The sequence below is a fragment of the Apis mellifera genome, linkage group LG10 (assembly GCF_003254395.2).
Source record: "Apis mellifera strain DH4 linkage group LG10, Amel_HAv3.1, whole genome shotgun sequence".
In the NCBI taxonomy this organism is placed as follows: domain Eukaryota; kingdom Metazoa; phylum Arthropoda; class Insecta; order Hymenoptera; family Apidae; genus Apis; species Apis mellifera.
In genome coordinates this window covers 8,326,575-8,342,020 of record NC_037647.1, presented here as the reverse complement: position 1 = coordinate 8,342,020, position 15,446 = coordinate 8,326,575, and the positions used below count along the sequence as shown (strand labels likewise).

Sequence of the window (15,446 nt, the reverse complement as noted above, 5' to 3'; positions counted from 1 at the left end):
CTAATATTGGTTAAATTTCAATTAATGGGATAATTGTTACGTAACTCGTTTCCTCTTCAATTTCAATTGAAAGATCGGTATAATAATTGTTGGAGAAAAGAGTGATCGGATAGTTGTATACAAGAGTTACGATGAAATAATAAATGTTATACGTATACTTTCTATTAATTTTCAAGTTGTTATTCGATAAAGGAGTAAATAATAGCACGCGTCATGCTGCCTTTTGTGTAAGCAACCGCTCGCGCGCGCGCGCATGTATGAAAGCACCGAGTTATAAAAGCAAACGGACCGGCGCTGTCCAATCAGCGTTGATCGAGCGTGAAATCCCTCCTCTTCGACGAAATTAGACACCCACTCGGCGTTTCAAGCATCACGGGTCTCAGCCAAAATAACCAATGATAGTTTTTCCAATGGAAGATGATATTAAACACCGCTCGGACGCCATTTCTATAAAATTCATCGTATCGTCGTTTAAATATCGTATAAAAATCAATATTGTATCCCGTTTAAATAAAAATAATTCTTTAATTCCTTTCTCGAATCATGCCATCCTCGATCCTTTAAAGTGACAATAATCCGATAAGCGATATTTCCACTAGCGTAGAAAACTTGCTGGTTCATCAGCTCTGGTGATGACGTACGCGTTACAACCGTGTTTTTTCTCGTGACGTTTAGTCGCGTACAACATAATGAACACCGTTGCGGCACAACCGTTTGTCCCTTTGAAATACGAATATCCCCTTTCCATTCTGCGGTAAGATACTCCGCCCTGGAACTCTATTACTCCCTAGTCAAAGGAGCGACAAAACCTACTCACGGGGAACCGACTTCTTTGGAACCGACTTCTTCTCGTTCCGTGTCGGTTTTCCATGTTCTCATTAACGTCGCTCTTATTAACCGAGAAAGAAAGGAAGAATGAGTTCTTTTGATCGTCGTAATTCCTCCTTTCTGAAAAATTCATCATAAGCCGATCCTTTCCGAAAACGAGGAAAAGGAAGTATATGTAATAATACTTGGACGGAGCTATTAATTAAAATAGAGGTAAGTTCATAAAAAAAAGGATAGATAGATATAATTTATTTCGAATGTATTCAGTTACTTACAAACTTCGTCAAATTGTTTCAGCATCTAATATCAGAGGAGTGGACATTGGCCGTGAATGGATGATATAAATTTCCACGCCAAATAGACGGTCAACGATTTTCCAGCGAAGATGAGAATTCAACCGTGAGATAAAGGTGTTCTCGACCATTGTCACAACCCTTTCCCCGTTTAAAATACGGCGACTTCTGGTAGCAAATGTTTGCTTCCGCGGCACGCTGTGCTCGCGAACCCCGTCGCGCTCGATTACGAGCTACGCCATGACGAAGATACGCTAATAAATTAACGGTTAAATAAACCCTCTGCGAGGGAACAGACTCTGCCTCTGCTTAGAATAGAATAGAATGTATTAGAAGAGTACAAGCACGATTAATGAGCCGAGATTTCGGTGTGGTTGAAAAGATGCTGTATCAGACGTCAGAGCCGCACAATTTCTCGAGAACGAGGTAAAGTAATTGGTACGATGGTATGATGGAACAATTTTTTTCATACTTTGAGAAATCTAAAACTATTGCGATACTTTAAAAAGATATAATTACGAGAGAATTATTTTCTTTACTTCGCAAAAATTATTTCGATTGTTTAAAAAAAAATCGAAATAATTTAAATTATTTAAATTTTAACTATTCAAACTTAATTCAAGTTTTTTATTCGTTATCACAATTTGGTTTTGATAAACATCGATTACGATTCATGGTTGTTCGTTTTAAATCTTCCTTCTTTTCTCTCGACAATGGAATTTTTTATTTGGAATATAGGAAAAAAGGAAAATATATAGAGTGGAACGTGATAATTAAGAAAACGTCCCGTTTTCTTGGTCCAGCATATTCCTTTCGTCTGGAGGCGAGTCGAAGCGCGTTTTCCATTCGGTGTACAAATAGCTCGCAGACCCCTAGCCCCTGTCGGCTTCTCTCATGTCTCCACGACGCGTCGCGTCGCACGCTTCATGCTTCTGCGCTATCCGATGTCGAGCGTCGCCGTCCCTTACTTTTAATCTATTTTCTTTTTTTTCTATTTCTATGGATAAATTTTGAATAATGTACGAGGAAATGTCATGTACATTTACTTTGTTTACTCCTTAAAATGTAAAATAATTGAGCAGGGAAGATTTTATTTCTAATAATGAAAAAAAAAATTTATCTTCCTATATTATAATATTGTTACAGTATAAGAGATAATTATATATATTTTATTATAAGAGATAAATTATATATTTTTATAATTAAATTATATTATAAGTTTGAACTTACTTACTATAGCTGCACAAGTGGATCAATCACTCTTAATCGTTCGTGACGATTAATTACACAATTGATTTTAATTTTTAGATGATAATTATTTATTTATTTTTAGATTATATATTAGTAAATATTTTATTAAAGAACTTATTTTCTTACCGTTCTTAGCAGTTATTTTACCAAAGTCCGAGAAGAGAGGGCAAGAGGAAAGACGTCGGAGCAGAGACGCATTAGCCATATTCCGAGGTTGCATGGCGGAACGCCCCTTTCATGCCATCCCCTCCTATCTTTGAATATCACAGAAAAGATAGAAAGTCCCATAGAATTCGCTGGCAAAGATTTGGAACCGCATTCTAAGTGTAAATTACTTAACAAATTACAACGCTTAATCTCGTTTCTTTCTAGATGTTCCTTTTACAAATCTTAGCACTGAAATTTTCTTAGGAATGCTGCCAATGCTATAAAGTAAAAATTGAATAAAAAAGTACATGCTTTTGTAAAAGGGTTTTTTTTTATATTTAATTTGTTTAAAAATTTCTTTATTCTTTTATTTGACTTTTTTTTATTTATCTTAAAGAGTCAAAACAAAAATTACTTTTATTATGACGATGAATTCAAATTGGTTTTATGTAACAAGTATCCATTAATATTGCTACGAAGAAAAGTTACCCGCTTTTAATATTTGTATTAATTATTCCAATATGTATTTATGTTGTGTACGATTAAAAAAACACAGATATATAAATCTGCATCAGAGTTCAAACTATGCTATTTTACCAAGAGATATGCTCAAGGTTTGAATTTACACTTTAATCTACCATATATGTAAAGCATTAAATAATTTATTCAATGCTTCCTCTTCTTTGTATATGTATTAAAAGATAGATACTGATACAAAGAAAATAATGAATTATAACTATTTTACATAAATTTTTCAATAAAAATATATCGAATTGATGAATGAAAGTTCATTGACATACTTATTTCTCCACCAGGTTTTTCTTCTTTTCTACTTACAAGATGGAAGTTATTTAAATAATATGCTACAACAGCCATGATACAAATATATAACATTTAAAAAATATGGGATTCCAATGAAATGCAACTACTCTTGATCATAATGATTTTTCTTACATCTAAGAGAAATCTTTATAACATCCTTCGTTTGATGCATGATGAAAAAATGAGTATGTAGTTTGATGAAGGGAATGAATTTATATCTATATGATAACAAGTAAAAAGTGAAATTTTTTTCCTTTGAAAATTGTAAAATTCATTTGCACGCATAAAGTGTCGTATAAGAAAAACATATTTTTCTTCGTTGGACCATTCAATGTACGGAATATGTACAAGCATTGTAAGTACATTTAATACTAGCCATTATTTTCATTTGTTACTTCGTCTACTTGCACTTCTTCCTTTTTTTCAATGTCATTTGTATTTTCAAAGTTTTCTTCCTTCTCGTAATTTTCATCCTTATCGTAAGTTTCTTCTTTATCATAGGTTTCATCTTTATCATAGTTTTCATCTTTGTCTGTATTTTCATCTTTGTCATAATTTTCATCCTTGTCGAAATTTTCGTCTTTGTCGAAATTTTCATCTTTATCGTAATTTGCTTCGTCTACTTTTATTTCCTCCTTCTTTTCTACATCATTTGTATTTTCATAGATTTCTTCTTTATCAGACTTCATAGAAACATCAGCTGGTTCATTATTCTCCGATTCTAAAGTCTTTTCTGGATTTGGATCACGATTTTCTTCTCCTTCTTCCGTCGATTGTTGAACTTCCACTGTTGTATTTAATGTTGTAGATCCATCAAAATTTTGTTGATGTTTTCCAAGACCTACTTGTACTTCTATAAGTTCTAACTCTTCTATTAATGCTTTCTCCCTTCTTTCAATCTCCTCTGTAATTCAATTTTTTTTAATTATAATTTATCAAAGATTATTATATAACTTACTCGTTATTCAAGTACTTACCATGAAGTTCTTTTGCCGATTGAGCTAACAAAACATCAGTATGAGGATGTTTACGCTTTGGTACGTAATAAATAGAAGGTTGAGCACGCGTTTTAATAAATGAAGCAAGTGGTAATTGCGCAGCGCGCCAATCTTGAAATTGTCGACTACGCGCCAATTTTGCTTCTAAAGCACGAACTTCCGCTAATTGTCGTTTTCGTGATAAGAATAATTGTTGTCTTTCTCGTCGTAATTCTTCCTTTTCTCTTCTTCTGGCTTCTTCTACTCTTGCCTCTACTTCTGCCTTTTTATCTTCCTATGAAAACCATTATTTTTATAAATATAAAATAAAATATTATTTAGATCAATTAAAAATATACCTTTGCTTTCAATTTAGTTTCCTCTTGTCGAAATTTTTGTAATGTACCTAAAAGAGCTCCAAACATTCGTTTATTTCTTTGTCTGCTACGTTCATCTATTCTTTCACGTCTAATAACTTCCTGTCTAGATGGAATTTCTCTTGGAGTTGCTATTACTCTTGAAGACACTGCTGGCTAAAATAAATATTTAATAAATAACAAGATTTAAAATGATATATTTGAAAAGGAATAAATTGTAATATATAAAATCCTACCTTAATTACATTATCATCTTCATCAGCACTATCATCATTATTAGAAGGTACACGTGCACTTAATCGACTGAAAACTGTTTTTGGTTCTCCATTTGAACCTTGCCATCTTCTTTTTCCACCAGGTAATTCATTGTTAACAAAATCTGATATGACACGTCTTCTTTCTTCTTGTAATGGTCTTTTTTGTGATAATCTATTACATATATAAATGCACAAAAATATATCAACAAATGTACACAATCTTTCTTTCTTTCTTTAATAAGGTTATATAAATAAATTAAAGAAATTTAAAAATTTTTATTGTTATTAAGTTTACGTATTATGTATTTCTATAAATAAAAAATGTTTATACTTTCAAAGTGAGATCATGTACGTATAATTTAATAAAATGGTAGAAACTCCAAATACAACATAGGTTATGTTTTTGGACAACAGTGTTTCATTCGAAGTTCAATAAACCATCGAACAAGATATATGTTTTATAATATAATATTTTTCTACAACGATTTAAAGTTGTGTAAAAGTAAATTTATAATTTAACCTTGGTGGAGGTTGTAGCGGACCGTTTTCTCCATCAGGGAGATCCCGGCCCAAGATTTTTCGAATGCTTCGATCGAGTCCTCGGAGGCCATCTCGAGCAGCTTCTAATTGCGCTTCTAACCTTTCGGCACCCCAGGCCTCTTGTGTATCTAATTTTCTCATGTATTTTAATTTTTTATCTTCACTAAAATCGTAGAACAAATTTATTTAATGAACTACAACAATTGTTGTCGAACCGCATTACTGTCGTGGAGCCACCTACAATTTCGTTCCTTTTTCCAAATCGATAAGTCTTGGGATTTTTCCTTGCGCTTATAGATCATACTTCTAGTAAATTTCTTATGATGCCAAATAAATATACTATATTATTGGACAAATTTAAATATTAAAAAATTAGATTTTATAATATTTTGAAATTTATTATAAATTTGTAGAATAAAAAAAAAATAATAGAAATGAAAGGATTGAATTTTGGAATATTTTTTTATAATAAAAATTTTATAATATAAAGTAAAATTATATAGTTTATATTACTTAAACACATAATTTTTTTAATGTAAACAGATATAGAAATAGATTTTATATAAAAATCAAATATAATTTTTATTTTTATATAATTTAAATTTCGTACTTTTATTTAATTTTTATTTTATAATTATTTACAGTGTATCCTATTATAATTATATTTATATATATATAATTATATTTATTAAATCTATATATAAGATTTATTGGCGGGCAAATTACAACCTATAGTATAAACTTGAAGTATAATATTGTCTTGTCAAGTCATATGTTTTCTTTGTATAAAATATAATCATGTTGTTTTTAATTAATTAAAAAAATAGTATTAATTTCAGTTAGTAATTAGTTTATAATTAGTTTATAAAACTAATTATTTATTTTATAAAATGACAACTTTACAAAACACAGGAAAATTTCGATCCTTTAGAACAGATACAAAAAATGACCAAAATCAAGAAGGAAATGCATCAGGGTATTTGAATTTAATTTAAAATTTAATTATAAATTTCTATATTTTCCAAATTTTTTATTTTTATATTTCTTTAGAGATGCTTCAGGAAGCAGATTAAATGAAGTTAATGAAAATATAAGAGTAGATGGTTTATATGGATTTCACAGAGTAAATGATATAAAAGAAAGAATAGGATATCTTATTAATATGCATGCAGTAAGTATAAAAAATAATAACAAATATTATTAATAATTTTATAATATTATTTCTTTAATAATCTTATTCTTTTGTAGACAGAAATTATAGAAGATGATAAAAGATTAATGAGCGGTGTTGATTATTACTTTTTAGAAGAAGATTGTACCAGATTTAAAATTTCTTATCCTTATAATCCATATTTCTATATTTTATGTAAAAAGGATACATATGAAGAAGTTTCTACTGGCTTAAATAAAAAATATACTGAACTTATACAAAAAATAGAAACCATTTATAAAGAAGATCTTGATCTGGTATGATAGAATTTAAAAAAAATAAAAAATTTAAAAAATTTAAAAAATAATAATTATATATGTTTTCTTTTTAGCCAAATCATTTAATTGGTTTAAAGCAGAAATATTTAAAACTTTCTTTTTTAAATACTGTAGATTTAAATAAAGTAAGACGTGATATTATGAAAGCTGTTAAATTAAACAAGGAACGTGAAAAAAATAATACATATTATACAAATATGTTAGCAACTGTATTAAATTCAGATCAAGATAGAGGAAATCATAAAATGCAAACTATTGATTTTACAGATAATATTCTTGACATCAGGTAAATATTTGACATATCATATAATATTTGTATGTATTAATGACACAAATATATTTGTGCAGAGAATATGATGTACCACATCACATACGTGTTTCTATAGATATGAAAATTTGTTGTGGTAGTTGGTATATTATTAAAACAAGAGGAAATGATGTACCACTTATTACAAAAAAAGATGATATTATTGTACCACCTGATCCAATTGTATTGGCATATGATATTGAAACTACAAAACTTCCTTTGAAATTTCCAGATGCAGATATTGATCAAATCATGATGATATCATATATGATTGATGGACAAGTATTTTTTTATAAAAAAAAATTACCTAAAAAATTTAATTTAATACTTGATATTTGAAGTACATTTTATTCATATTTATAGGGATATTTAATAACAAATAGAGAAATAATTTCATGTGATATTGAAGATTTTGAATATACACCAAAACCAGAATTTGAGGGATTTTTTACAGTTTTCAATGAACCTAATGAGAAAGCTACAATAAAAAAATTTTTTGATCATATAAATGATATTCGACCACATATATTTGTAACATATAATGGTGATTTTTTCGATTGGCCATTTGTAGAAACTAGAGCAGCTTTTCATAACATAGATATGAAAAATAAAATTGGTTTTTCAAAAAATCGAGATGGAGTTTATAACAGTAGACCTGCTATGCATATGGATTGTTTATGGTATTATAATTTATAAAATTAAATGCATAAAAAATAAAAAAAAATTATTGAATATAATTATTTTTAATATATCATTTTTTTATTATAGTTGGGTAAGACGCGATTCTTATCTTCCTGTAGGTTCTCAAAATTTAAAAGCTGTAGCAAAAGCAAAACTTAGATATGATCCAGTAGAATTAGATCCTGAAGATATGTGTAGATTAGCATCTGAAGAGCCAGAAACTCTTGCAAATTATTCAGTTTCTGATGCAGTTGCTACATATTATCTTTATCAAAAATATATTCATCCTTTCATATTTGCTTTATGTACTATTATTCCTATGGAACCAGATGAAGTAAGTTACAAAGAAATCAGTATAGACTAATTAATATAAAATAAAATAATTTATATTTCTCTGTATATAGGTACTTAGAAAAGGATCTGGTACATTATGTGAATCTCTTTTAATGGTACAAGCTTTTCAAGCTAATATCATATTTCCCAACAAACAAGAACAAGAATTAAACAAATTAACAAAAGATGGTCACTTATTGGATCAAGAGACATATGTAGGTGGGCATGTTGAAGCTTTAGAATCCGGTGTTTTTAGAGCTGATATTCCATGCCGTTTTAAAATAGTACCAAGTGCAGTAGATGAGTTAATAAATGGTGTTGGACATGCTTTGAAACATGCAATAAAAGAAGAAGAAAAAATACCTATGGAAATGGTTACAAATTTTGAAGAAGTAATTGAAGAAATTACAGTGAAATTGAAAGGTTTGAGAAATCAACCATTAAGATTGGAAAATCCTGTAATTTATCATTTAGACGTGGGTGCTATGTATCCTAATATTATTTTAACTAATCGTCTTCAACCATCTGCAATGGTTGATGAAACAGTTTGTGCTGCATGCGATTACAACAAGCCAGGAGCACTTTGTCAAAGAAATATGAAATGGATGTGGAGAGGAGAATATTGTAAGATAACAAAAAAATAAAATTTATTAAAATTCAGTTACATACGAATCTCTTTTATTTTATTTTTTATTTGATTTCAGTTGCTGCAAGTTTAAGCGAATATCAACGAATGCAACAACAACTTGAAAATGAAAAATTTCCACCACAATTCCCGGATGGTCCTCGCAGAGCATTTCATGAATTATCTAAAGAAGAACAAGCGTCATATGAAAAAAAACGACTTACGGAATATTGTAAGAAAGCTTACAAGAAAGTTAAAATTACTAATATGGAAGAAAAAACACAAACAGTTTGCCAAAAAGAGAATTCATTTTATGTCGATACTGTAAGAGCATTTAGGGATAGAAGATATGAATATAAGGCACTGACTAAAATAGCAAAACAAGAAGTAGCAGTGGCTTTAGCAAAAGGAGATGCAGCTGATATTAAATCTGCTAAAAATCGAGAAGTACTCTATGATTCATTACAACTTGCTCATAAATGTATCTTAAATTCTTTCTATGGATATGTCATGAGGAAAGGGTATGATTTTAATTTTTTTTTCTAAATTAATTAAAAATTATTAATATAGTGCTTAATATGTTAGATCTCGATGGTTCAGTATGGAAATGGGTGGAATAGTATGTTATACTGGAGCACATATTATTATGAGAGCTAGAGAAATTATAGAACAAGTTGGTCGTCCTTTAGAATTAGATACTGATGGAATTTGGTGTGTCTTACCAGCATCTTTTCCTGATAATGTAGTTGTTCATACAACACATCCAAAAAAAAAGAAACTTGCAATATCATATCCAAATGCTGTTCTTAATTTTATGGTGAAGGTAAATTAAATGAAATAAAAATATTTTTTTATTTACTATTAGAATTTGTACTAATTAATTATCTTACTAATTAAAATTTTTTTTTTATTTTTATTTCATTTGTAGAATCAGTTTACCAATGATGTATATCATGAACTTGTTGATTCTGAAAATTTTACATATAAAGTTAGACATGAAAATTCTATATTTTTTGAAGTAGATGGTCCTTATTTAGCCATGGTATTGCCTGCTGCAAAAGAAGAAGGAAAAAAATTAAAAAAGCGATATGCAGTATTTAATTTTGATGGTTCTTTGGCTGAATTAAAAGGTTTTGAAGTCAAACGAAGAGGTGAACTTCAATTGATAAAAGTTTTTCAAACTTCTGTATTTGAATCTTTTTTAAAAGGTAACACATTAGAAGAATGTTATGCATCAGTAGCCAAAGATGCGGATTATTGGCTCGATATTCTTTACAGCAAAGTAAATATATAATATTATAAATTTGGTATATTAATTAATATATTAATAAATAAATAAATAAATTTTTAGTGTGCAGATATGCCAGATTCAGAATTGTTTGAACTTATATCCGAAAATAAATCGATGTCACGTAAATTAGAAGATTATGGAGGTCAAAAATCTACATCTATTTCCACTGCTAAAAGATTAGCTGAATTTTTAGGTGATCAAATGGTTAAAGATGCTGGATTAGCATGCAAATATATAATTGCTAATAAACCTCAAGGCGCACCTGTTACAGAACGGTAAAAATTAAATTTTATTTTTATCATATGGTTGTACATATAGTATTAAAATTATATATTTTATTACATTAGAGCAATACCATTAGCCATATTTCAATCAGAACCAGCAATAAGAAAGTATTATTTACGTAAATGGTTAAAAGATCCTAGTCTGCAAAACGATGATATACGGAATATTTTAGATTGGAGTTATTACATTGAAAGACTCGGAAGTGCTATTCAAAAAATTATTACAATTCCGGCAGCAATGCAAGGAGTATTTATATTTATATATATTTATATATATATAAATTGTTTATTAATATCTACAGAAACAAAAGAATAATTATTTTTTTTAGCTGCCTAATCCAGTTCCTAGAGTAAAACATCCGGATTGGTTACATAAAAGAGTAATGGAAAAAAGTGCAACTCATAAACAAAGAAAGATTACAGATGTATTTAGCGTAATACATAAAGATAAAGAAAAAGATAATGATCACAATTCAGAATCATCTGATACGTGTGATGTAGAAGACATAGCTGGAAAAGCTCCAATATTTAAACAACCAATACCAATAGCCAATAAAAGAAAACGGCAAAATTCAGAAGAAAATGAATTAGAAAATGCAAACAAAAATTGGAAAGATGTTCTAGGTTCACCACCACCAATGGGAACAACAAAAGAAGAAAGATTAGAATGGCTAAAGTTTCATAAACAAAAATGGGCTTATCAAGCCAAGCAAAGAGCTGAATATCAAAAGAGTAAAAAAAGTAAACATTTTAACGATAATGGGGATCGAATTAGTTGGGGTGTAACACGAAATATTAATACATCCACGTTAGGTGGTTTTTTGAGACGAGCTCAAAGAAAATTATTTATGACACCATGGCAAATTATACAAGTAGAAATATTTTTTTTTTATAATTATATTTAGAATTTGTTAGATATATTCATTAATTCAAATAATTAATAAATTATTTAGATATCACAAACAAATGAACCTGGTTTATATCGATTATGGATATTAATTGAAAAAGATTTTCATCAATTGCGTCTTGTGGTACCTCGTATATTTTATGTAAATACTCGCAAACCAAAACCTGATCCAGAACCAGGTAAAAAAGTATCCTGGAAGAAGAGCATGAAGATTCTTCCACGATCTCGTCCTGTATATAATTTATATCAATATTCTGTATCGGAAATACAATATCAAAAACACAGTCAGTAAGTTTTTTCTTTAAATTCTTTTTCAATAATATTTCAGTCATTAAACTTATTTAATTAATTAATTAATTTATTTATAGAGAACTTTTAGAGGATTTGAGTAAACCAGAAATTGAAGGAATTTATGAAACTCAAATGTCATTAGAGTTCAGAGCTATTCTTCAATTGGGATGCATTTGTACAGTTGATCCTAAAGCAGCACGCACAATGGCAGATGGTGCAGATACGTTTTCTTTAGATCAATTAGAATTCAAGAGTATTGCTGTACAACCTTATCTTCAAAATGTAATTAGTTTTTTTAAAAATTATCGTATCTTTAAAAATTTATAAAAAAAAACTATTTCTTTTTAGCTTCATGAAATCAATTATGTTTTCTTATATCATCATTGGAGTTCAAATCATCAAAGAGCTTTATGGGGACTTTTTTTGAATGCAAGTAAAAGAGCTCATATATTTGTTTTGGATTCTGTTTCATCAAATCAGATGCCTAATATGAATACATTGTATACTCAAGAACGGGATATCGTGTAAGATTTATAAATCCGATATTATTATTATACTATGAAAATGATTAAAAGATAATTTTTTTTTACAGTATATCTATGAATGGAGCAGACAAAGTAAAATTTTTACCAGAATCAATGCAATTCACTTTGAAATTTGAAACAAATTTTCAACAAGTTTGCCGCATTATACAGGCAGCTATAACTGCATATAAAAATGAAGGATATAGTATACCAATATTTATTACTCAAACTGCTTTGGGTAAATTTCTATTAAATTTATAAGTAGAATTTAGAAATGTTCTCAAAAATTATCTCTTTTTAAACTTTTTTTATTTTCTTTTTAATTATTCATTTTTATTTCTAAATTTTTGAAAAATTTTATAAATTAGTAAAGTTCACTAAAATCTGAGAAAGAAATATTTGAGATGTTTATTTTATTAATTTTTTAATATTTTTTAGATTGATTTTATTTTTATGTATTTATTTTAGATAAAACTGCATTGATAGCACAAATGCCACTACTTAATGATTTTCCTTTAATTAGTACTCATGTGCAAGATATTGAAAATTTATATAATACACTGGAATGGCAGAAAGTTGGTGCAAAAATAATGATACGTCATTATTTTAAAAGTCAACAAATTCTTGAATTAATGTCAGAACAATGTAGATTCTTTCATGCACCAATTGGAAATATCCCAGCAGATCCTGTTATTTTTGGTGCAGATTTATTTTTTGCTAGACATTTACAAAAGAATAATTTTGTGTTATGGTGTTCTCCAACAGAAAAACCAGACTTAGGTGGCAGTGAACATGATGATAACAGGTTTTTATATTTAATATAAAATTTCAATATAAAATTTGAATTATTATTATTATTTTAAATAAATTAATTACAGATTATTAACGGATTTTGAGGAAAGTTCACAATGCGCTGCAAATAATTTTGGAACATATTCTAGTGTCTGCATTGAATTAGAAATAGAAAATTTAGCAGTAAATACATTATTACAATATCATCATATTCATGATATTGATGGAACTTCTAATTTTGTTGCATTCCACAATCAACAACAAACATCTGTTCAAGTATGTAATTTTTTGAAAATGCATATTAAAAGATGGAATATATTTATTTATACATATAAATTTAATTTTTATAGGATATGGCAATGGGTGATTCTATGACGAATACGATTCCTAGTTACGATGAAATAGTTCTTTGTAGTCCCGCTTTTAGATCATTACGAAGTATGGTGAATGCATGGTTGCTAGATGTATCAGTTTATAAAAATGTATTTGCAGATTATCAAATTATACATTTTTACAGGTAAACATGAATATTTGCATGTTTTATATATATAAAACTTAATGTAAATTTATATTTTTTAGATGGTTGCGTTCACCTAACGCTTTACTTTACGATCCTGCTTTAAGAAGAACATTGCATACTTATATGAAAAAATTATTTGTACAATTATTAGCAGAATTTAAAACTTTAGGATCTATAATTGTTTTTGCGAATTTTAATAAAATCATTGTATGTACTAAAAAAAGAGCAGTAAATGATGCTTTAGGCTATATAGAATTTGTTGTTCAAACAATACGTAATAAAGAAATTTTTCACAGTATTGAAATAACTTTTGAACAATGTTGGGAATATTTAAAATGGCTTGATATTGTAAGTAAAATTTCAATTTTTACATTGCAATAGTATTATATTTAATTATTCAATTACAAAAATAAATTAACAGCATAATTATGCCGGCATAAAAGGAAAATTAACACAAAATATGCAGGAAAGTATTGCAAATAAAAATGTGAATGATGAAAATTCTGAGAATGAAGATGAAGATGAAGATACTGTAAGTCCTTATAAAATTTTTTTTTTCTTTTTTTTTTCTTTTGTATTATATATATTTTTATTAAATTTTTATTTGTATTAAGCCTGAAATAGTAATGAACTGGAATTTAATGGAATGTCTTCCTAAAGAAGCTGCATGTCAATCAAGTTTTAGCGCTATAATAGCGGGATATATTAATGCGATTTATCAATTTATATCTGAAAATGAATTGAATGCTATACCTAAAAGAAAATCAAACAGTCAAAGTTTAGCAGCACAATTAGGATTAGGGTCGCTTGAAAATACTGCAAATTTTGCTAAAAAACTTATATCAGGAGATATGTCTCAGAAACTGTTTCAGTAAATATATTTTCTTTACTTCATTTGAATTTGATATTTATTTATTTATTAATATGTATTTTATTTAATTATATTATAGAATTGTGCAGAAAATATATAAAAAACTTCCAGAAGTAACATTAACAATTCAAGAATATCCAAACTTAGATTTAGATGGTAAAGATAGCAAAAGAATTAATCCTGCATTGGAACTAGTTAAATCAGTTTGTAAGGTATTTAAATACAAAAATATATTAGAAACATAAATATTATTTTAAAAAATAAATAATTGAAAATTTAATTTCAGGTTTTATCTTTGGATAAAGAAGTGGAAAATGAAGTATATCATTTACAAACAAATTTGTTAAGATTGATTAGAATTGGTAGCTTTAGTGACGAAGTTGAATGGAAAGATCCATGTATTTCTTTGATTTTACCTGAAATTATTTGTAAGGCATGTAATCATACAAGGGATATTGATCTTTGTAAAGATAATTTTTGTATCATGGAACAGAACAGGTAATATAAAATATTATATATTTTAATATTTAATATTTATGAATTTAATTTTTTATAAATTTATAATTTATAAATTTAAATAATTCAAATAATATTACTATTTATATAGATATATATGGAAATGTCCTCTTTGTAAAACAAGTTATGATAATGAAGAAATAGAATTCCTTTTGATAGATTTATTAAATCGTAAGAGTATGGGTTATATTTTACAAGATTTACAATGTTGTAAATGTAAAGAAATTAAAAGGGAAAATATGAATGAATTATGTTCTTGTTCTGGTAATTTTAAAACTTTAATACCTAAAGATGAAATAGTGAAATTTATGAAAATATGCAAATCTGTGGCCAGAAAATGTGATATGGAAACTTTAATGGAAATAATTCAAAATACAAAACTCATAGAATGAAAATAACTTTATCAATGTATAGATATTATAAATAACAAATTAAAAATGAAAACTATATTTTTATATCTTTACTGTATTAATATTTATATCATTAATATTAAGGAAATAAAGTTTAATATACTTGTATTTATA

The 15,446-nt window shown here is 27.7% G+C and overlaps 2 protein-coding genes across 2 annotated transcripts; one reads left to right on the top strand and one right to left on the bottom strand.

The window, feature by feature from the left end:
• Positions 1-2,895: 2,895 nt before the first annotated feature.
• On the bottom strand, positions 2,896-5,786 carry LOC409672 (pinin). Its single transcript, XM_006565544.3, has 5 exons — positions 5,473-5,786; positions 4,932-5,124; positions 4,678-4,851; positions 4,319-4,613; positions 2,896-4,245 (listed from the first exon to the last, which is right to left on the bottom strand). The coding sequence occupies exons 1-5, from the start codon at positions 5,631-5,633 to the stop codon at positions 3,713-3,715; spliced, it is 1,356 nt and encodes a 451-aa protein (XP_006565607.1). The 5' UTR covers positions 5,634-5,786; the 3' UTR covers positions 2,896-3,712.
• Positions 5,787-6,237: 451 nt separating this feature from the next.
• Positions 6,238-15,371, top strand: LOC409673 (DNA polymerase epsilon catalytic subunit A). Its single transcript, XM_026443292.1, has 27 exons — positions 6,238-6,468; positions 6,543-6,663; positions 6,741-6,959; positions 7,034-7,266; positions 7,329-7,569; positions 7,651-7,967; positions 8,056-8,302; positions 8,373-8,925; positions 9,006-9,447; positions 9,512-9,749; positions 9,855-10,208; positions 10,278-10,492; positions 10,565-10,748; positions 10,831-11,373; positions 11,455-11,696; positions 11,777-11,981; positions 12,048-12,223; positions 12,292-12,461; positions 12,692-13,028; positions 13,102-13,291; positions 13,366-13,532; positions 13,595-13,883; positions 13,957-14,067; positions 14,150-14,406; positions 14,486-14,618; positions 14,693-14,904; positions 15,014-15,371. Exons 1-27 carry the CDS (start codon positions 6,383-6,385, stop codon positions 15,312-15,314), a joined length of 6,783 nt encoding a protein of 2,260 aa, XP_026299077.1. The 5' UTR covers positions 6,238-6,382; the 3' UTR covers positions 15,315-15,371.
• Positions 15,372-15,446: the final 75 nt, after the last annotated feature.